At 43.3% G+C, this 23,335-nt stretch overlaps 1 protein-coding gene across 1 annotated transcript; it reads right to left on the bottom strand.

The window, feature by feature from the left end:
• Nucleotides 1–940: 940 nt before the first annotated feature.
• On the bottom strand, nucleotides 941–23,283 carry znf276 (zinc finger protein 276). The gene is made up of 11 exons (XM_084335571.1): nucleotides 22,389–23,283; nucleotides 21,372–21,681; nucleotides 18,399–18,445; nucleotides 15,801–16,172; nucleotides 14,816–14,897; nucleotides 14,093–14,182; nucleotides 12,234–12,353; nucleotides 12,072–12,147; nucleotides 6,964–7,081; nucleotides 4,737–4,836; nucleotides 941–1,578 (listed from the first exon to the last, which is right to left on the bottom strand). The coding sequence occupies exons 1-11, from the start codon at nucleotides 22,636–22,638 to the stop codon at nucleotides 1,311–1,313; spliced, it is 1,833 nt and encodes a 610-aa protein (XP_084191697.1). The 5' UTR covers nucleotides 22,639–23,283; the 3' UTR covers nucleotides 941–1,310.
• Between the last annotated feature and the right edge of the window lie 52 nt (nucleotides 23,284–23,335).

Here is a 23,335-nt window from a genome sequence, read left to right as displayed (position 1 = left end):
TCTTTAGAACTTAGAACGTCAGTGTCCCCCAGTGAAAATTAAATACAATTGTTACTCACTCAGTTACTTTTTACCCAGGTACCCAGGTAACTCATGCTGCACATCTAACCAGCTCAGGAGCAGGTCATGATCGAGCTAAGAGGTTGAACATAGAAAAGAGCCATCTATTGACCATTCAACTCTTTGGAAAATGGAACATCATTACTAGAAGATCACATGGAACTAACTTTTAAAGTAGGTGCGATGATGATAACAGGCTCTCTTTGAGGAAGACTGCCAACTAGGGTTGTTCGATATTGGCTTTTTTACCGATATCAGATATACCCCCCCCCCCCCCCCCCCCCCAAAACACAACATTATGCATACTTTTCTAAATAAATAAAATAAGAATTTGTTCTTACTTGCTTGCCTGGGTAAATAAAGGTTAAATAAATGTAAATAAAAAAACTTTTTGAAAACAGATACCGATCATTTCCGATATTACATTTGAATGCCAAGATCGGCCGATAATATCGGACATCCCTACTGCCAACTGATAATTACCGGTATATGAAAGAAAGGTGATAATTTTTCCTGTTTGGAATTTCAGTGATGTACTTTTTTCAGTAGCCGATATCATTCTAAGACTTATGAAAGCAAACCTTTGACTTTTAGATTATGAGTATGACATTTAGAAACATATACTTTTGGATGACGCCATCATGTGTCGCGCAATACACAATCGCCTATGTCTATAAACCCTACATGAATCTACTCATGTCTTAATGATTAGGCAGAGATAAGTCATATCTACTCGTGTCTTAATGTTAGACTTGAAGATACTTAACATCTTGTACCCATGATAAACATCTACAAATAGTTTTTAAATGATAATATAGGTATAGGAGAATGTCCTTTCATCAGTCAGGAAGACAATTGTGTGTATTATGTAAAGGTTTATTTTTACAAGGACAGATACAACCACGATGACATATTGGAAGCAACTGCCCATTGTGTTGTATCACAGTACTTTCGCTAATGTTAGCTACTTTCCAATGCACGTCCTTGGAGCATGTTGGTAGACACACAGGGGCAGGCGCCCTTGCTCGGGGGCACTGTCGGCACCGGGGATCGAACCAGCAACCCTTCGGTTACCAGGTGGCCTTCCTAACCAGTCTGTCGACCTGCAGCCCGATGATGGCACATAAAACAACAACAAAAAAAGTCTTCGGAAACTTAGGGAAGAATTTCTACTTTTACAAAAATAATAAGCTAAAAGTCGATTTAGGTGGAACACTGCAACAGACTGTCCCCAATCATAACCCTCTCCGTCAGCTGTCTGGTGGGACTACCTCTCCAGTCACTGTGATGGTGTGAATGTTGGCGTACTGCTGCTGCTGCTGCTGCTGAACGCTGCTCTGGCTGTCTACCTGCATGAGCGGGTGCACCATGGACATGTGGACGTTGAGGTTGTGGGCCTTCTCGAAGCGCTTCCCACACAGCAGGCAGGCAAACTCCAGGTCAGCCTCCGACTTGTGCTTGGTCATGTGGTACTTCAGAGACGCTCGCTGGCGGCACTGGAACCCACACACCTCACACCTACAACACAGTTAATGTATTCATCTTTAGTTTAGTCACACCTCACACCTACAACACAGTTAATGTATTCATCTTTAGTTTAGTCACACCTCACACCTACAACACAGTTAATGTATTCATCTTTAGTTTAGTCACACCTCACACCTACAACACAGTTAATGTATTCATCTTTAGTTTAGTCACACCTCACACCTACAACACAGTTAATGTGTTCAACTTCTAGTTTCTGTCACACCTCACACCTACAACACAGTTAATGTATTCAACTTCTAGTTTAGTCACACCCAGGGCCGAACTGGGGAAATAATTCATACCGGGAGATATAGTGCGAAATATAGCCCCAATCAGGTCACTTTTTAAGCTGGGGGTCTGGGGGTCCCCCACCCGGAACATTTTAGTTACAAAGACTTAATTTCCTGCATTCTGGTGAATTTTAGTGCATGTGAATCACAAACTAATGAGCCAACAATTGCTTATGTACTGTTATGAACCTCAAATAAAACTGTTGTGGCACTAGCAATGCTACTCTCTCCACCTTCAAAAAGAAAAAAGCAAGAGCACAACATATTTTTCTATTTACTATTATAATACAGTTAACCACTCTCTCCACCTATTCAAACAGAGCAAGAGCACAATACCATATTCACTTTACTGATGCACTACCCATCAACAGTTAAAATAGCCCTTTACACAAACATTAAATACTTAATGTTTCCTCTAATAAAGAAAGTAATTCCTCTAATAGTGACCCGGGCTTGTATTTGCTTAAACTGTAGCGGGTACCAGGCTTTTATTAGGAGGAGGCATGTATAAGAGAGAGGCCTATATTTCTAATTTTCAAACAGATCATAATGAATAAATAAACATTTTGTGTCAGTTTGAACCCAGTCAAATGTACTGGGTTCATTTATTGAAACCAAGTACTGTATGAAATAGTAAACAGTGCAATTACAGGTGGTCACTGGTCATTTCAACGTTTTCAAAGTGAAATCAAGTAACTTTACCTTAGCAGCTCAGTATGCAGCTCAGTATATTAGTAACCCGGCTTGTATTAGGAGGTCGGCTTATAATTGCTTAGCTCAAGAGCGCACCCGGCCATTAATAGAGACCCGGTTTGTAATTGAATACCGGTCACTATTAGAGGAATTACGGTAACAGACCTTTCATTACAATACTATAATAAAATAACAGTAGCCACTGCCAGAATAGTGACACATGTATCGCGTGTGGTGAGCACACGCATGCATAACGAAGACACAAGATTGCGTTGTCTCAATCATTTTAACTATAAAATGAGCTCAAAGTATGAGCTCACTGACTGAAATTTCCAACAAAAAGCATCAATTGTCAAATAATATTGATCACATTAACTAGACTATCGTAGATGTTTTTGAGGAAATTAGAAAGGGAACAACAACTTAACCCTTGTGTTTTTTTGATAACTTTGCAGTGATTATGTTTGTAGCCAATGTGGCAAAGGTGTGTAATCTTTGAATTATCTTGGAATTATTTTGACTTTCTCTTTCATAAATTGTTTATTCAACTTCAGCCCCAATCATAACCACCACATATTGTTTTTTGTAATGTCAGATTTAACAACTCCTTTCAGAAAAGTGGGAGTGTGCCATCTGCCATTCCATTCGCCGCCTCCACTGTCAATCAGTTGTATCGCCTGGTCCCGCCTCCACCAATCACAAGCGGCAGCGCGGCTCTATTGTGTGTGTGTGATCCGCGTGAGGGAGAGAGAGTCAGATAGTTCTCCAACTCTGTCGCAGACAGTGAAATCCTGGTTGTTCCCCACCCACCTAGGTTATCTAACTATCGTGCCGCGCCGCCGCCACAACTAGAAACAATGGCCTGGCAAAAAATATAAAAAAAATATATACTTTTATATAATTATATAATATATATTTTTTTATCTGTGCAGGCCAGGCCACCGGCAAAACTCCCAGTGCTCCCGATGGCCAGTCCAGGCCTGGTCACACCTACAACAGTTAATTTATTCAACTTCTAGTTTAGTCACACACCTCACACCTACAACACAGTTAATTTATTCAACTTTAGTTTAGTCACACACCTCACACCTCACACACACTTAATTTATTCAACTTCTAGTTTAGTTGATACAATATATCTTTTCCAAAAAAAGAGACCCTGTCGAGACAGCAGTATCAATAAATACCAGAGCACCTTTAAACCTGCACGATGGGACTTGTTTGGTTTCTACTACAAGAGAAAACCCTGCCGACAGCGATGCATGAAGCAGCACATCGGGTACGACCAGTGCTGTGAAATCCAAAAAGGCTACAGTCTCACTTCTAGAGTAGACCATGAAACGTCAATGACACAAATGTAAAACAGTGCACAATGTTATCTTGCTTGAAGAAACATATTTTTGTTGTTGTTGCAGTTTTCTCTTATCCAGTGACATGGTGCAGTTACCTCTAACGGCCACAAGGTGCCAATCTTTCATAGTGCAGGTTTAAAACGAAGGACAAAATGCATGCCAACAATATAACACATAAGGGAAGAACATTCTTCCATTATTTTTATTTTCATAAATCCTGGGCTTGGTTACTGGTTATAGTTTAACTACGGTATACTCACTATAGAGGCTTGGTTACTGGTTCTAGTTTAACTATACTTACTGAAGTGGTTTGGTTCTAGTTTAACTATACTTACTGAAGTGGTTTGGTTCTAGATTAACTATATTTACTGAAGTGGTTTGGTTCTAGATTAACTATACTTACTGAAGTGGTTTGGTTATAGTTGAACTATACTTACTGAAGTGGTTTGGTTCTAGATTAACTATACTTACTGAAGTGGTTTGGTTCTAGATTAACTATACTTACTGAAGTGGGTTGGTTCTAGTTGAACTATACTTACTGAAGTGGTTTGGTTCTAGTTTAACTATACTTACTGAAGTGGGTTGGTTCTAGATTAACTATACTTACTGAAGTGGTTTGGTTATAGTTGAACTATACTTACTGAAGTGGTTTGGTTCTAGTTTAACTATACTTACTGAAGTGGTTTGGTTCTAGTTTAACTATACTTACTGAAGTGGTTTGGTTCTAGATTAACTATACTTACTGAAGTGGTTTGGCTCTAGATTAACTATACTTACTGAAGTGGTTTGGTTCTAGTTGAACTATACTTACTGAAGTGGTTTGGCTCCAGAGTGTCTCATCTGATGAACAGACAGATGTTTCCTCTGCTTGAAGGTCTGACCACACTGGTCACAGATATAGTTCCTCTCCTCTGTTAAAACAAAAAGACACACTTTAACACACACACATACATAGCCTACATACATAATCAATTAATTTGCAGTTCATCCATAGTTTATTGAGTAGTAGACATGAGGATCCGATGGTATTAGGCAGAGATGTTAAGACTTGGGTCACTCAGGGTTTTCATCTGTCAACTTCTATAATATAGATCAAGGGTATTATTTCCATGGCAACGGCTCTGATGTCCCTGTGATAGGGCACTGTGATAGGTCACATCAAGTCAAACGACTAAGATCAACACAGGTGCCTTTGGTTGGATAAAGAAGGTGTTGATTAAATCAGCAGTTTAACCCTTTCACTACCACACTACAGGTTAACCTTTCACTACCACACTACAGACAGGTTCACGTTTGTAGTGTGGTAGTGAAAGGGTTAACCTGTAGTGTGGTAGTGAAAGGGTTAACCATTTGACGTGTGGCAGTGAAAGGGTTAACCATCTGTATTGTCGAAGTGAAAGGGTTAACCATGTGGTAGTGAAAGGTTTAATGAATAGATACTTGCTTGATCCTCAAACAGAGTTATCCAGGCCGTCTTTTCATAGAGCATCCCACCAATGGAACTCAATACCTCAAACAATTAGAGTGTCACTGTCCACATATCACTCATTCAAGTGCAGGGTTAAGGAATGGCTCATTGAAAACCAGCACTGTGTAGGCGGCTAGGTGGCGCAGTGGGCAAGGCTCTCGCCACCAACGCAGGAGATGCTGGGTTCGAGCCCAGCTCTCTGCGTTGCTACCAGCTTGGCTGGTCGTTCATACTAATACAATTGGCAGTATTAGGGGGTGGGAAGCTGGTGGGTGGGGATCGGACGTTGTGGACAGCGACTCCTACAGGTTGGTTGGTGCGCCTGCGCAGTAGAATCAGGAAGTGACGAGGGCGGCGTGTCCCTCCCACGCAGACCCTCGCCGCTGAGAGATCGCGCTGTGCAGGTGAAAAGATGCGACGGCTGCCTCCTCGAGTACCGGAGGGGACACGTGATGCAAGGCTTCGTCCACATTGCAGCCGGCTTGTGGGAGGCATGGCCTAACAACGTTCGAGACAGGGGAGGGTAGAATTGGCCAATACAAAATTGTGGACGGGAGAAAAATTGAAAAATGGGGAGAAAAAGTAGATAAAAAAAAAAGAAAACCAGCACCGTCAACACTGAGGTGTCTGTGTGTGTATGTATGTGTGTGTGTGTGTGTGGATATGGTGCGTTTGTCTATGTCTGGGTCTTCTAATATGGCATGATGTGCTCTGTCCTTGTGTCCATGACTGTATTGTGCCCTGTATCCCTATCGTATGTTCTATGTGCTTTTGTTGTGTTTTTATTCTAATGTTATTTATCTTGATTTTATTCTGTTTTTATTGCTAACCCTTTTTCACACAGGATTTTAGCCTGTACCTTCTGGCAGGGGGACTGCCAATGGAAATTAGCCTTTTGGCTAAAATGGGTGCATTTACATTTTTTAAATGTTTTATTAATGTACGCTGTCCCCCTTGATCAAATAAAGAAAACCTAAACCTAATGTTGATGCCTGCAGCCTGAGTATGAGCCACGGCTCCTAGGTGGAACATTCCGGTAGATGGGAGGTTATAGGAGGTTATGCTTGGCCTCCGTGGAGCCCCTCTGTGGGTCTGAGGTGTCTGACGTGTGGCTAACAGGAAAGCTGGCTATTAGTCAGGTTTAGTCTCATAACTCCATCATCAACCTCATCTCGAAGGCAGATCTCCGCTTCCGCGTCCAAAATGCGTGTGCATCTTTTGAGTTGAAATCATATAGAATTAACTCTCAAAACGTGAAATAGGCACGTTAATTTAGTGTTGCCTCCGTGGCTCTCATTCTCTGCTGCAGTGAGTATTAGAGCTGGGTCATTACCTTTGGTGTTTTAGTGGTTTACTTGGTTAGACTAGTATTGCACTCTGCGGTCTTCCCATGGGGAAAACTCCAGGGACAGTCTGGATGAAAGCATTTGACTATGTGAAGGTAACCAAACGCACACAGACGGGTCACCGGACACCAGGGTGTTCTCACCCGGACCGTCCCTGGAGACTCTCTGGGACAAAACTATCACGGTTTACAAACAGAAGGGTTTATTGGTTTAGGTGATCTGACCCGTGTGGATGAGCTTGACGTGTCTCTGCAGGTAGCGGTCGATCATGAACACCTTGTTACAGCCAGGATGGGGGCAGGGCCTCTCTCGGACCTCCTCGTGGTGCTCCTTGATGTGCTTCTGAAAACCCCCAGAGAGACAAAAAAAAAAAAAAAAGGAGCGTCAGAGAACTTGAACTTGAATCCTTTCATTGCAGACACATGAACATGCTCTTCTCTCTGGCCTCTAGGGCTGACCTTCGATTTTTTTTGGCATTCGAAGCTTCGGGGCCGAGATTCGATTTTAATTCGAAGCTTCGAGATACAAAAAAAATTTATTATAAATTTTTTTATTATTATTATTATTATTATTATTATTATTATTATTATTATTATTATTATTATTATTATATATTTTTTATGTTGTGGGACTTGTTCAACTTTGTCAGTGCTGTAAAGTTGAAACCTTTTTAAATATTAGACAAACGAAACACTTTGCTTTCATGAAATATTGTAAGCCGTCATTTGAGGCTTTATAAAAGCAGCACAATGAACACAAATCTGTCAGTGCCGAATCCGACCTCATCTTAAATAACAAACAGCATTGCTTGTTGTAGTTAACAAAGACAGGCAGAGTTGATTTAGCAAAAAATATATATATAGATTATTTTTTTTATTTTTTTATATATTCAGATTTTATTTCCCCATTCGAATCCCATGTCCATCGAACGAAGCTTTGAAGCTTCGAAGTATTTAAGACAGCCCTACTGACCTCAGTACCATCTACATCCTCATATAGCTCTTCTCTCTGGCCTCAGTACCATCTACATCCCCTCCTACAGCTCTTCTCTCTGGCCTCAGTACCATCTACATCCTCCTACAGCTCTTCTCTCTGGCCTCAGTACCATCTACACCCTCCTACAGCTCTTCTCTCTGGCCTCAGTACCATCTACATCCTCCTACAGCTCTTCTCTCTGGCCTCAGTACCATCTACACCCCCCTCCTACAGCTCTTCTCTCTGGCCTCAGTACCATCTACATCCTCCTACAGCTCTTCTCTCTGGCCTCAGTACCATCTACATCCTCCTACAGCTCTTCTCTCTGGCCTCAGTACCATCTACATCCTCCTACAGCTCTTCTCTCTGGCCTCAGTACCGTCTACATCCTCCTACAGCTCTTCTCTCTGGCCTCAGTACCATCTACACCCCCCTCCTACAGCTCTTCTCTCTGGCCTCAGTACGATCTACATCCTCCTACAGCTCTTCTCTCTGGCCTCAGTACCATCTACACCCTCCTACAGCTCTTCTCTCTGGCCTCAGTACCATCTACATCCTCCTACAGCTCTTCTCTCTGGCCTCAGTACCATCTACATCCTCCTACAGCTCTTCTCTCTGGTCTCAGTACCATCTACATCCTCCTACAGCTCTTCTCTCTGGCCTCAGTACCATCTACATCCTCCTACAGCTCTTCTCTCTGGCCTCAGTACCATCTACATCCTCCTACAGCTCTTCTCTCTGGCCTCAGTACCGTCTACATCCTCCTACAGCTCTCCTCTCTGGCCTCAGTACCATCTACATCCTACAGCTCTTCTCTCTGGCCTCAGTACCATCTACATCCTCCTACAGCTCTTCTCTCTGACCTCAGTACCATCTACATCCTCCTACAGCTCTCCTCTCTGACCTCAGTACCATCTACACCAGGGGTCGGCAACCTTTTTGACATGGAGTGCCTATTTGAAATATAGTTGTAACTAGTGTGCCTCAACAATATTCCATGCATCGTAATTTTTTTCTTCTCATAATCAGGTCTTTTTAATGATAATTTTTACATTATTACATCATTATTGTTATTGTTATTATTAACAATATTATTATGATGGTTGTATCAACCCTAAATCTGAGTGGGGGGGGGGGGGGGGGGATGCAATGCAGACAAACAGCTGCATACAGTGCGACCATTTCACTCACATTTGCCCATTCATTTTTGGACACATCACACACCCACACACCATCGGTGTGTGTACTGTACGTGTGCTGTCATAGCTCCACCTACAGGCCTAATGGAGAACACCAGGAGAACACCAGGATGTGAATGGAGGGTGAATGTGAGGTATATCGTGTAAATAAGTTTTGATTGATCGCAAGACTACACTGTAAAAAAAATTATAATAATAAGTTACCAGAACTTAAAAATATTGAGTTCAGTTACTGTGCATTAAGGTTTTCAGTTTTCAATCCATAATAAGTTAACAGAAAAATAAGTACACAACCACATTATTTCAACCTAATAAAACTATGTTTATTGTCATTGTTTTAAGAACACAAGTTGACTTGGTAATACTCACATTTTGAGTAAAATAATTGGCTTTTAACATGTGCAATGTTCAATGAAATAGAAAAATAAATAATAAAATTTGTTGATTAATCCCACTGGTCACAATGGTGACCGTAATAATGTTTTTGTTATAAGGCTCTGCAAATGTTGCTGAATGACGTAGCAATGTATTTCCAGCTAAATTGAAATAATAAACAAATAAAGGGTCTCAATTAAATATGTGGTAGTAAAAAGAACATGTGGGAGGATTTCAACAAGATAAATGTGACAACGGTGCAAAATATTTCACTATAATATTTCAATTTCAATATGCCCCCTGTGCCTATGAAAATGCCCCCGCGTGCCTATGCAGGCATGCGTGCCTAGGGTTGCCTACCCCTGATCTACACCCTCCCTCATACAGCTCTTCTCTCTGGCCTCAGTACCACCTACACCCCCTCCTTCAGCGCTTTCCCCCTCCTCCTGTTTTATGAGCTTCACCATCCCTGAGGAGCTTTTGATGGTAGGACATAGCAGTTCAGTCCCACTAACCAGGCAGCAACTTGTCTGTACGTATGATGAGTTTTCAATGCCCAGGCCCTGTTGAATCACTCCCAGGATGTATGATGAGTTTTCAATGCCCCTGTTGAATCACTCCCAGGATGTATGATGAGTTTTCAATGCCCCTGTTGAATCACTCCCAGGATGTATGATGAGGTTTTCAATGCCCCTGTTGATCACTCCCAAGGGAAGTTCATTTTGAACTAGACAGGAATGTAGCCCCAGTGCAAGCTTCTCCATGTAATGTTCCAGTGGCACTTAAGGATGCAGCCAACAGAATGACAATCAGAGCCAACAGAATGACAGAGCCAACACAGAATGACAATCACCATGTTGCTAATCCAGACGGCCAAACAAGCTGAGGATATGCATAGACCCAAAGTCGTTTAATGTGGCTTTAAGTAGATCTCATTACTTAATGCCGACACTTGAGAATGTACTATACAAGCTGCCCGCATGTTCACCCTAGTGGATGCACGTGATGCTTTCTTACAGTGCATGCTAGATGAGGAAAGTAGTTACACAACCACATTGAGATATACCAGCGAAAGCAGCATGAGCTTTTAGCAGGGCTCAGTGGGGTAGAGCCCATCGCAGATGATATATATTAATAGTTGGCTGTGGGGAGACAGATGAGGGGGGCTGTGTACAGGACCATGACACGAAACTGATAGCACTCATGGAGAGGTGCAGAGAGGTTAGGTTGAGGCTAAGTTTAAAGGAACTGCAGTTCAGGCTCAGAGAAGTCAACTTTCATGGACACATCCTGTCAGCAGAGGGGCTCAGGGGCAGGGCAGACCCAGAGAAGATCAGGGCGGTCCGAGACATGCCACACCCCACGGACGCCAAGGCGGTGTAGCAGTTCACTGGGTTTGTGACATACCGCGCAAGGTTCACTGAGGAGGCTGTTGGACAAGGCCGTCCCATGGCACTGGCTACCCAAACAAGGCACTGCGGTCGAGGAGATCAAGCGTCTGATCACGGCGGCCCGATCCTGAAATACTACGAGGTGACCAAGCCGGTCACCACCAGCACTTGGCTGCTGTCTGTTCCAGGAGGGTCAGCCAGGAGGGTACGCATCGCAGGCACCGACTCAGACACAAAAGAACTATGCGCACGTCGAAAAAGATTGTCTATGGGTATTGTGTTTGAGTGCCAGGCCAGCGTGTTCACTATTACCTGGATGGTAATAATAATTATATTAGATTGTGAAAAAAACAGCCCCCGGTAGGCGGTCGTTAGTGGTTAACATACCATTGTATTCGTTCGGTACACTACACAGCCGTTCGGTACGGTACGGTACACACTGAAACTTGTTCGGTTCGGTACGGATACGTGTACCTTTACACCCCTACAAAACAGTGTTACGACCCCCTCCACTGTCTCCTTGTCCGCCTATTTCGTGTTGTATTGACAGGTACTGGAGGTGGGCGTGGCTAGAGCGCTAATCAGCACTGCTCCGGGGATGGCCAGATCGCCGGGAGGAGACTCCGCTGGCGATCCGAGAGTATTGGTCGATCAGGGACGAGATCAGAGCACAAGATGGGGTGCTCTTCAGAAGCCAGCGGGTCATAGCGCCAAAACCGTTAGGTGCAGAAATGTTGAAACGCACACAGGGACCAGGAATACAACGCCCCGTTTGTGTGAAAGGTTACTGATATCCAGAGAACTGTGGTTTTCTATCCGTCGCTGGACTTCAACCGACTGACTCGACAAGTATCAATGGGACAAATGTTGACTTTTCTTTTAAAAACACCGGAGATGCCTCGTATTTCTTATCTTATCCCATTATTCAGGATAGTCAGATTACACTATTGTTTACATAAGCACTATTGACCCAACTGCTTTCCATCAAGCACTGGTGAAGTGACCGAGAGTAAACTGCTGTCATCTTGGTCACATTGTGTGTGTGTGTGTGTGTGTGTGTGTGTGTGTGTGTGTGTGTGTGTGTAGTAGGAGGAGGTGCTGTATCTTGACTGTGTGTGTGTGTGTGTGTGTGTGTGTGTAGTAGGAGGAGGTGCTGTATCTTGACTGTGTGTGTGTGTGTGTGTAGTAGGAGGAGGTGCTGTATCTTGACTGTGTGTGTGTGTGTGTGTGTGTGTGTGTGTGTGTGTGTGTGTGTGTGTGTGTGTGTGTGTGTGTGTGTGTGTGTGTAGCAGGAGGAGGTGCTGTATCTTGACTGTGTGTGTGTGTGTGTGTGTGTGTGTGTGTGTGTGTGTGCGTGTGTGTGTGTGGCAGGAGGAGGTGCTGTATCCTGACCTTCAGGCCATCAGGAGCTCGGTAGACGGCTGTGCAGCCCTGATACAGACACTTGTAGATATTGGGCAGCTCCTCCCTGAGAATAAAAAAAAACACATTGTTACTTATTTTCAGTTTCAATGCAACTTCCTGTCATTAGACTTATAGAGTAACTCGCATTACCCTTTGGGCTTCAACTTGTTCTTCCAGCCAGGCTTGGGTCCTGGTTTCTTCTTGACTTTGGGCTCCTGAGGGTTCTTTGGAGTTTGTCTCCTCTTCTTAGGCACAGCCGCTCTACAAGGCCTGAGAGGAGAGAAAGTACCTTCAGTTAGAGATGAAGAGAGTTTCTCTACGAGGCCTGAGAGGAGAGAAAGTACCTTCAGTTAGAACTGAAGAGACAGTCGCTCTACGAGGCCTGAGAGGTGAGAAAGTACCTTCAGTTAGAGCTGAAGAGACAGTCGCTCTACGAGGCCTGAGAGGTGAGAAAGTACCTTCAGTTAGAGCTGAACAGACAATCACTCTACGAGGCCTGAGAGGAGAGAAAGTACCTTCAGTTAGAGCTGAAGAGACAGTCGCTCTACGAGGCCTGAGAGAGGAGAGAAAGTACCTTCAGTTAGAACTGAAGATAGTCGCTCTACGAGGCCTGAGAGGAGAGAAAGTACCTTCAGTTAGAGCTGAAGAGACAGTCGCTCTACGAGGCCTGAGAGAGGAGAGAAAGTACCTTCAGTTAGAACTGAAGATAGTCGCTCTACGAGGCCTGAGAGGAGAGAAAGTACCTTCAGTTAGAGCTGAAGAGAGTCGCTCTACGAGGCCTGAGAGAGAGGAGAGAAAGTACCTTCAGTTAGAGCTGAAGAGACAGTCGCTCTACGAGGCCTGAGAGAGGAGAGAAAGTACCTTCAGTTAGAGCTGAAGAGACAGTCGCTCTACGAGGCCTGAGAGAGAGGAGAGAAAGTACCTTCAGTTAGAGCTGAAGAGACAGTCGCTCTACGAGGCCTGAGAGGAGAGAAAGTACCTTCAGTTAGAGCTGAAGAGACAGTCGCTCTACGAGGCCTGAGAGGAGAGAAAGTACCTTCAGTTAGAGCTGAAGAGACAGTCGCTCTACGAGGCCTGAGAGGAGAGAAAGTACCTTCAGTTAGTGGGCAAGGTATCCATATTAACCCTTGTGTGGTGTTTGTGTTTTACGTTATTCACCCAATGCTGGTGGACCCACAACATTATTGGGATTTTAAAATACAGCCATAACAATTTATGGAGAAATACAGATGTTAACTTTATTTAAATTACAAGCAATCTATGGTTAATATTTGTTTTATATAATATATTGGTATTATGGTTAATACCAATGCTAGATCACATGAATCAATAAAAGCTATTTATAAATGTTTTTTTTTATTATAAATATATATATATAAATTAAACAAGGTAGAGGTAAGGACAGTGAAGGTACACAGTGAACCTTTTTGTAAAAAGTTTTAATCATATTTACTTGTTTTCACCTACAATTTTCCACATTTTCAGGTTGTATGTCATATAAATGTACAGGGGGGGTGCACAGTGTGCACTCAATGAAAATGTGCTTTTATCGGTTCTTCACAGAAAATGAACCAAGGCCAAGGAGTCTGAGGTTGAAAAAATAATTCATTGTATTATTTATCTATTTATCTTTTTGAAAATGGTTCCCACAGACCAGAACACCACAATTACCCACTTATCCTCCGTCTGTGTGTGATCCTAATATTTTTTTCCTTTAGTTTATTATGAATAATGATACACAATTTTACAATTGAAAAAATATCAAGTAAAATGTATAACGTAACATTAAAATAAATTCCATCTAATAATTTGTTTCCATATCGCCTAGCACCATTTATGACCAGAACAGGTAAGTGACACTAGTCAAATGTGTGCACATGCATTCAAATAATCACTTATTCATCCACTTGGATATTGTGGTAAGTTTCATGTATAAGAATCACCAGAGATATAAAACCCTTTCATTGTGAAGGATATTGACTGAGCTGGGATAGAATGACTCTACCCACCTCTTCTCTGGATACGGCTGGAACAGTTCATCATCTGAGGGGCCTCTTCTCTTCCTACACCCTGCATAGACATCCTGCATAGACACGTCCCTGGAGACACACGCACGTATCCAGATGTGGTAGGAATCTTTCTACAGACTTAAAACTAACATATGGCTGGGTAGATAATAGACATTAAAACTATTTTTGCCAATATCAATATGTTAGGTAAATGTCCAGTATGTAAGCCATTTTTTCAACTGAATGTTCAACAACCAATCAGATGTTGACAGAGGGCCAAGATGAAGGAGAATGTGATATTTGTGCACTGTCTGGTATTTAAAAAAAACGAATTATTGTTTTATTTATCATAACTGTGGTAAATGTGATCAAATACTGTGATATAGATTTTAGGTCATACATTCAACCCTACTCTAACATTAAATGACCAAACTTAATATAAAAAGCTAAATATGCACCAACCTGACTTCATATCTTATGAAGTTAAGACCAGATAACATTACCTAACCATGATCAAGATCAAAAAGAGAGCCGCACCATTGCATATAACAGGAGATACTGGTATCAGGAGAGAGAAGACAGATGACCTGTACTGAATGTGACTGAGCTGCCTGAGCTACTGAATGTGACTGACCTGTACTGAATGTGACTGACCTGTACTGAATGTGACTGACCTATACTGAATGTGACTGACCTGTCTGACCTGTACTGAATGTGACTCACCTGTCTGAGAGGTCGCTGTCAGCAGTCCTGTCCTCCAGCGGGGTGGGAGCAGGTGACGGAACCTCCTCACTACCCAGGAACTCTGCTCCGAGAAACCAAAGTATCAATAACCTACTACTAACATCATCTATTAACACAATAAATAACATACTAACACACCACCTATTAACACAACCAATAACATACCAACACCACATATTAACACAATCAATAACATACTAACACACCACCTATTAACACAAACATATTAACACAATCAATAACATATTAACACCACATATTAACAGAATCAATAACATACTAACACCACCTATTAACAGAATCAATAACATACTAACGCCACATATTAACAGAATCAATAACATACTAACACCACTAACATACAGCATGAAAACTAAAACCCTGAAGGAACAAACCGCTGAATAATCACATCCTTGTTAAAGTGTTCTGTGGACCACAGGAAGCCAAGCTGGTTGCTATGGTGTTACTATGGCTGAAACACGTTTGTTTTTCCTGCTTTTCAGATTGGATACAAATTTAGATTTTGAGGACATGATTCGATTCGATTTTGGATTCTTCTTCATGCGTTAAAGAGACTATTTCACTTCATTAAAGATTGAAGCAGGGCTTTAGACTTCAAATATTCATTATATCACAAGAATAAAAAGCAGGTTGAGAACCACTATCATAAACGACCAGGAAGGAGAATCGATGACACGGTTTGCATTTTTGATACACTGTATAGAACCTTCATTTTAATTTAACTTTGATTCTGTATTGAGATGGTTACACCTTTAGCGTGGAGTAACATGAGGATTAACCCTTTCACTACCACACTACAGATGGTTAACCTTTCACTACCACACTACAGAGAACCGTCTGTAGTGTGGTAGTGAAAGGTTAACCTTCTGTAGTGTGGTTGTGAAAGGGTTAACCGTTTGTCGTGTGGCAGTGAACGGGTTAAACTTGTGTCACAGCATCTCACCCTCAGTGCTGGTGCCGTCGGTCAGGGCAGAGCTCTGGGTCTGTGGCGCGGCTGCAGCTGGACTGGGCCGGGCCAGACTGGTCCTCCGGTGCCGTCTGGACTCCTCCTCCACCTCCTCGGACATCACACCTCCACTAACACTCGCTGTGTGAACTGCGTTGGGTCTTGGCTGACTGCCGCTGGTTGTGGTTGGAGTGTCCATGACGTAGCTGTGGCCGTCCACACAGCCCCACACTGCCCTGATGGAGCCCCAGCACTGGCCCTCTAGCACCTCCTTCAGGTCGGGGCAGGAGTGGCAGGCCTCTGCGTGCTGGTGAGCCCAGGACACCAGGCGGTGGAGGCACTTCGGGTCGGAGGTAATCGACGACAGGGCTGTAGGAGGGAATGATATACAAAGGCTTAAGTTAGAATTTAACACAATAGCATAGAGAGAAGAATTAGAGGAGGATGAGAGGAGAAGATGAGGAGAATTTGGATGCAGCAAGTGTTCCAGTGAGTTGTTTGCTCTAGCCTGGGCTGTTTTGTACAACTAAACCAACATCATTTTAATCAAAGCAATAATGTGTAATTGCGACACCTGCTGGCCACGAGCAGTACTGCCTCAGTGCTTACAATACAGTTCCCATGAGGATCTTTACTCTGACGCATCTGTGAGTGACGTAACAGCAAGGGAAACAAACGAACAATAAAACATGGAAGAAGTCCTGAAGAGAGCATGGTACGTGTTTATAAGTTCATTAGCATTCATAGCATATATTGTTATACAAGTCAGGAATGTATTATATATATTTTATTATACATATATATTATATATGTGCAAAGAAATTATGTCTCATTCGTTCTAAGCATACATCTGGTATCGCAAGAAGGCTGACCAAGCTGGCCAGACCATTTAAGGCCATAGTGGCAAAATGTGAGTTGTGTGTTAAATATAAATATAAATATAAATAAATAAATAAAATGCATCCAGTTGTCACAATGTGTTCTGCAGTGTACACACTCCAGAAATATTACACATTGTTGTTTTAAACTGAATGCTTACGACTAGGAGGGATGGATAATGACAGAGGATGGGAACTGTAACACCACGTGAAAGTTAAGCGATGAACACAAGGCCATGGTCGTCAGGAGAGACGTGATGGCAAATACTGCGGCATGGTCATGCTGGACCTACAAAAGGCCTTCGACACTGTCAATCACTCCATTCTGATTGACAAGCTAAAAGCAATTGGTTTTGATAGTCCAGTGTTTCCCCTACCATTGCCTTGGCGGGGCGGCAATGAGCATCCAGCTCACTGATAGACTACAGTGTTTCCCCTAGGATTTTTTTCAGGGGGGGTGGTAGGCCCCCCAAAACTACTTGTGTTGTCGCGGGGCGCGCGTGTCACGGATACGTAGTGTCAACAGCGTCGTCATAGACACGCGCAGTAAGGCTGTTGTTAGTATCGGTCTCTACACTGAGCTGAAATTAAACGATTGCACATAAATTAGGTAAATAAATATTAACACATAAATTAACTTATTTACAATTTTACATACAGTAGTGACAACACACATATGAACTATTTACAATACAGGGACAGTGTTTCCCACAGGATTTTCTCGGAATGGATTTGGTAGGTTTTTTCTGCGTCTCCGTAGACCGTGCCGCACCACCGTTTTAAAGTCTTAGTGAATTGATTGATTTATATGAAAACCGATGTACCGGTATGTATAATTTAGCTAGCTCGCCAACGTTACTGTGATTAAAGCAAACTTTAATAAAAAATTTATAAAATAAAGAATTTATATTTTTTTTTCTTTTTTTTTTTTTTTTTTTTAATGGGGGCGGGCGGGGGTCCCGTTAGCGGGGTAAACAAGAATACCCTGAAGACTCTGGCAGGAGCACTCAATCAAGGGTACTACGACTATGCTTGCACCTCATGGTACCAAAGCACCTCAAAGGCGCTAAAAACTAAATTACAAACATCACAAAACAAACTGGTCAGACTACCGCTTGACCTTACTCCTAGAACCCACCTCACCCCTGCCCACTTTGACTACCTAGGATGGCTTAGAGTAGACGACAGAGTACAGCAACTTGCAATGGGCCTGGTCTACAAGATACACTACACGACTAAGGTACCCATGTACATGTCAAAATACTTCCCAAAGGTCAGTGAATACCACGACCACAACACCAGAGGAAGCTCAACAAATCATGTTAAACCCAGATTCGGCTCAAACAAGGGACTAAACACGTTTCGCAATTATGCCACATCAATGTGGAACGCCCTACCCACAGCTGTAAAGGAATGTGAATCACTACCCACTTTTAAAACCACTCTCAAGGAGCACCTACGGGAGACTGCAATTCGAAACTGGCCCCTGTAAATGTCCTAACTAACCCAACCCCCTCCAATGTACAGTAAATGTCCTAACCCAGTAATACACAAGACCCTCTTCTTGGAACCAAGTAAGGTTTCGTCGATAATCCAATGTACAGTTACCCCCACCCCGCCTACCCATCCCACCCCACCCACCAACCACCTCCAATGGACGAGTCTGTGTTTTCTGTGAATCTCATCAACAAAAATGAGAAAAGATTCTTCTACTTACTTGTGAAGCCTTGGTTCACTACCGTCTGAGGACACTTTGCATTCTTCCTGAAACACAAGTACATTAACGTTATGGCGATGACATGTATAATGATACATAAAATACAGAACAGACTGTGGATATTTACATGGTAAAATGGCTAAAGTAAAAACTGTGAACAAAATCTATTTGTATGAAATAGGTGGGCTATAAGGAAAAATCTTGATTAATTGCTGTCAAAATGATCCATCTTTGAGCCTCAGAATGTTGGGTATTTCCATGGCCTCTGGGCTGGTATTTGGTTAGATGATGTAGGAAAATGTCGGTGGAAATCAGAGTCAACCTCCAACTTGGACCTACGTTTGCTGCTCTAAAGAGACAGCTTAAAGCATTGCTCATAGGCAGGCAGACCTGAGAACACTAGGCCTAGTGGCATTTGGGGGGCGTTTATTGCAAAATGCTGAATGTTCATAATTCATATACATTGTCCCTTACAAATAAACTAATACATTTAAAACGACCTTGTCCATTCCCATTGGCTAATACCTTCATGAATGTTCTGTTCGTTGTCAAGTACGCACGCACGCACACTAACATACAATACATAATCATATACACAATCAGTCAGTTAAAGGGGCATTTCACAGAAAAACAATTAATTATTTTGTGCATAATCTCATATCCCCAAGTATTCATTTAGTTTGACAGGGATTGCCATTTTTTCATCTACATAATTTCAATGAGTTGTAATTAACACAACACAAGGATTCAGTGTCCTCTGGGGGCACACAGTGGCTCAGGAGGTAGAGAGTGGTCGCCTGGGCTGGCACCTTACATGGTTGCCTTTGCTATTGGTGTGTGAATGTCTGAGTGAATAGGTAAAAAATTTAAAGCGCTTTGGATAAAATGCTATATAAATGCAGTCTATTTACATCACAGGAGGAGATATTCAAACTCAACTCTCAATAACTGTCAAACTAAAGGAATGTGTGCAAAGTTTAGAGCCTTGGAATATGTGTGCGATTCTATGCAAAATAAATGAGTGTTGTTTTTCGATTAACAAGTTCTGTGCCATTCACGTATATATACGTGTTTGCTCGCCAACCGTTAAGTGCCAATCACGTACAGTATATATACGTTATTTGGTCCGTTTTCCTTTTTTTCGATTTTAATATTCTATGCAGTCTCACGGACCTCTATGTTACCGTTGAAAGCCATACTGAGGGGCGCCCTCGTGGCGCACCGCATAGTGCCTCGCACACCTACGCGGCCGTCCCGGGTTCACCTCCCGCTCCCGGTGACATTTGTCGCATGTCTTCCCCGCCTCTTGTCCCGTTCATCCTCTCCTCCTCTGTCGGTCATGTCTGACCATGAAAAGCAATAAATGCTAAAAAATTTATCTTTAAAAAAAATTAAAAAAATAAATAAAAGAAAGCAATACTGAGACTCTGAGAGTGCAATACCGGCCAGATCCTGCTAAGTGGCAGTATCGGCTACCCTTTGAAACCCTGTTCCAGACTGTGTGTCACATCTAATGTCGTCCGGGCAGAGAATTTCGACCCAGGCAAGTCTAGCGGTTCATCCGAGCACATTGGAACACCAGGACACTCGACTCAAATTATTTTTGGAATAAACCGATCAAAGGTAAGGACTATCTGACGTCAATTCCACCTTGATCCTACAATGATTTCACATCGATCCAGCCGATCAACGTATGTAGTATTCAAAACAAATGCTGTTGCTGGCGATCAGAGCATCAAAAAACAACCCCTCCCCCTCCCTTTGATGCATTCATGATGAAACATAATACCTATTATATACCTTTGATTTGGAAACAGTAGCGTGTCCAGGCGAGAAACGCGAACGACTTTAGCTAAATTCACATAGCGCTCCATAACTCAGCTTTCAGTAATTTGCCCGGATCACTCTGAAACTATACAATATTCACCACAGGATAACGTACAAACGTACACATGAAAAAAATTACTCTTTTGCATGTTGGACGAGAGATAGTGACTGTTAAATGAGCCATAGTATTGTCTCCATAGCTATAATATAGAATATATAGCTCTGCAAACATAGTGACGCACAGTGAAAATAGGCAATGGAAAGCTGGCGCATTGACTACAGGGATGAGGGTAATGGCTGGCGCTGAAAGTGTTAAGATGAATAACTTATTTAATGAATAACTGATTGACTGTACGTGTGTACAGTACACTCACATACGCAGGTCAGAGCCAGACTGATTTTGTGTGTGTGCGTTTGAGTGTGTGTTCTCTCCTCTCCACCTCACCGTCTCTAGCGTTCTCTTTAGTGTGTGTGTGTGTGTGTGTGTGTTCTCTCCTCTCCACCTCACCGTCTCTGGCGTTCTCTTTAGTGTGTGTGTGTGTGTGTTCTCTCCTCTCCACCTCACCGTCTCTGGCGTTCTCTTTAGTGTGTGTGTGTGTGTGTTCTCTCCTCTCCACCTCACCGTCTCTGGCGTTCTCTTTAGTGTGTGTGTGTGTGTGTTCTCTCCTCTCCACCTCACCGTCTCTGGCGTTATCTTTAGTGTGTGTGTGTGTGTGTGTGTGTGTGTGTGTGTGTGTGTGTGTGTGTGTGTGCGTTTGAGTGTGTGTTCTCTCCTCTCCACCTCACCTTCTCTGGCGTTCTCTTTAGTGTGTGTGTGTGTGTGTGTGTTCTCTCCTCCCCACCTCACCGTCTCTGGCGTTCTCTTTAGTGTGTGTGTGTGTGTGTGTTCTCTCCTCCCCACCTCACCGTCTCTGGCGTTCTCTTTAGTGTGTGTGTGTGTGTGTGTGTGTTCTCTCCTCTCCACCTCACCGTCTCTAGCGTTCTCTTTAGTGTGTGTGTGTGTGTGTGTGTGTGTGTGTGTGTGTGTGTGTGTGTGTGTGTGTGTGTGTGTGTTCTCTCCTCTCCACCTCACCCATCTCTGGCGTTCTCTTTAGTGTGTGTGTACTGTGTGTGTACTGTGTGTGTGTTCTCTCCTCTCCACCTCACCCGTCTCTGGCGTTCTCTTTAGCGGCCGGTGGGAGGTTGACCGTCTGAAGGAACCGGAGCAGGATGCGGTGGCACTTGTAGAAATTAGCGTGACATTTCCTGCAGACAAACTCCGACAGCCTGGGATCACGATCCAGTGGCACTCCGACCAGGCGCTGGAAGTCCGAATGGAAGAGAAGAGGCGACTGGGATGCCGTTTCATCCTCTGGGAAGTCGACAGAATCACGAGGCCACGTGTTGAAGGCATTCCGAAGGCTCCGTGGTGAGAACTTCCCATGACAGAGTCTGCATAGGGCAGTAGATAGTCTACCTGATGGTACAGAGAGCAGAGCAGTCAGTGAGTGTTTCTCATTGATATGCTTAATTTCTGACAGCCCACTAGGATATCACCAAGACCCACCACAAATAGATCACCTAAACTGATAAACAATAACATTGGAATTGCTTACTTATTGTGTTGCATTATGGGTATTGAATGTGTGCCTTCCCTGACCTGGCCAAGGCAGCGACCACCACATAGCCTAAGACGACATATACTGTAGATGGACTACCTCAGACGAGGAACCATATATAGCTCTGTTTTAAGTTTTCAGAGTAAGAACGTTTTCAAACTTTATTATCTAAAGATGGTAAGTTAGTGTGAGTTAAAGACAGTCGAAGTTGAGTAGTTTCTTGTTATATCACATTCACTCCCAAGTGGTTTAGATTAACTTCACAACTGCAAATACATTGGCTGTCCAAAGAATTAAAAAACTAACGTATAGTATAGGTTCTTCAGTGCAAGGTTATTCAATTATGAATGAGGATCCACACACCACATAACAAGTCCTAGTTTAGTAGCTGATGTTTTAATAAGCCTGAGAGACCCTGCAAGTAAAGACTGTGGTAGTTGTTTTCCATTTGATCACTCAGTTATGTCCAGTAACTCAGTAACAAACCAGAGTGGACTCTCTTGCCCCATCTCAACAGATTGAACACTGTGTACACTGTACTTCTCAAAACACCTGCAACACCCACCTGGAGGTTTGGACCTGGTCTCTGGATGCTTGTGTGTCTCCTCATTAGCTGTCCTGCTCGAGTCTAACCTCGCAGACTTCTCCGTTAGGCCAGTAAGGCCACTACCGTGATGGAAACTTTCTTTCGTAGTTGGAGCTGTGGCGGTGACCATCTTTTTGGGTCTCCCTCTCTTTCCAGGTGGCTTCTTGACCTCAGCGGCATCGAGTCTGCTGTCCGGCAACCGAGCAGCATGTCTCCCCTTTTTCTTCATACTTAACGTCACAGATCTCTGCAGGCTGGCGGAGCCCTGCTTCAAAGATAGACCTCTGTGGGCAGGCTAGCCTGATGGAGCCCTGCTTCAAAGAAAGACCTCTGCAGGCAGGCTAGCCTGATGGAGCCCTGCTTCAAAGATAGACCTCTGCAGGCAGGCTAGCCTGATGGAGCCCTGCTTCAAAGATAGACCTCTGCAAGCAGGCTAGCCTGATGGGAGCCCTGCTTCAAAGATAGACCTCTGCAGGCAGGCTAGCCTGATGGAGCCCTGCTTCAAAGATAGACCTCTGCAGGCAGGCTAGCCTGATGGAGCCCTGCTTCAAAGATAGACCTCTGCAGGCAGGCTAGCCTGATGGAGCCCTGCTTCAAAGATAGACCTCTGCATGCAGGCTAGCCCGATGGAGCCCTGCTTCAAAGATAGACCTCTACAGGGCAGGCTAGCCTGAGTGATGGAGCCCTAACGTTAGCTGGTTAGCTAAAGGTTTCCAAATTCGGATGTGGGGCTTGAGTTGCTTGCCACTTGGTTTTAAATGAACAGAACGTTAAAAGCAGTTCTACGACGTGCGCACGTCTATCACACCAATATACAAACCTCGGAACTAGCCATGCAAATTGCCGTAGCATATAATTTACACTGTATACACGCCATCCTAAAGTGTTACCAAATTTGAGCTCTGGGTGTGAACTCAGTTGTAAAC

This window comes from Notolepis coatsorum, assembly GCF_963971535.1.
Source record: "Notolepis coatsorum genome assembly, chromosome: 18".
Classification (NCBI taxonomy): Eukaryota; Metazoa; Chordata; class Actinopteri; order Aulopiformes; family Paralepididae; genus Notolepis; species Notolepis coatsorum.
Note: the sequence above shows the minus strand (reverse complement) of the source record. Positions and strands in the feature narration are given on the sequence as shown.

Excerpts from the sequence above, each read along its gene's own strand:
- znf276 (XM_084335571.1), bottom strand. The coding sequence starts at position 22,638 with ATGAAGAAAAAGGGGAGACATGCTGCTCGGTTGCCGGACAGCAGACTC. Across the intron at positions 12,148-12,233 it reads AACAAGTTGAAGCCCAAAGG|GGAGGAGCTGCCCAATATCT; the intron begins GTAATGCGAGTT and ends TTTTATTCTCAG. Across the intron at positions 4,837-6,963 it reads CGTCAAGCTCATCCACACGG|AGGAGAGGAACTATATCTGT; the intron begins GTCAGATCACCT and ends TTGTTTTAACAG.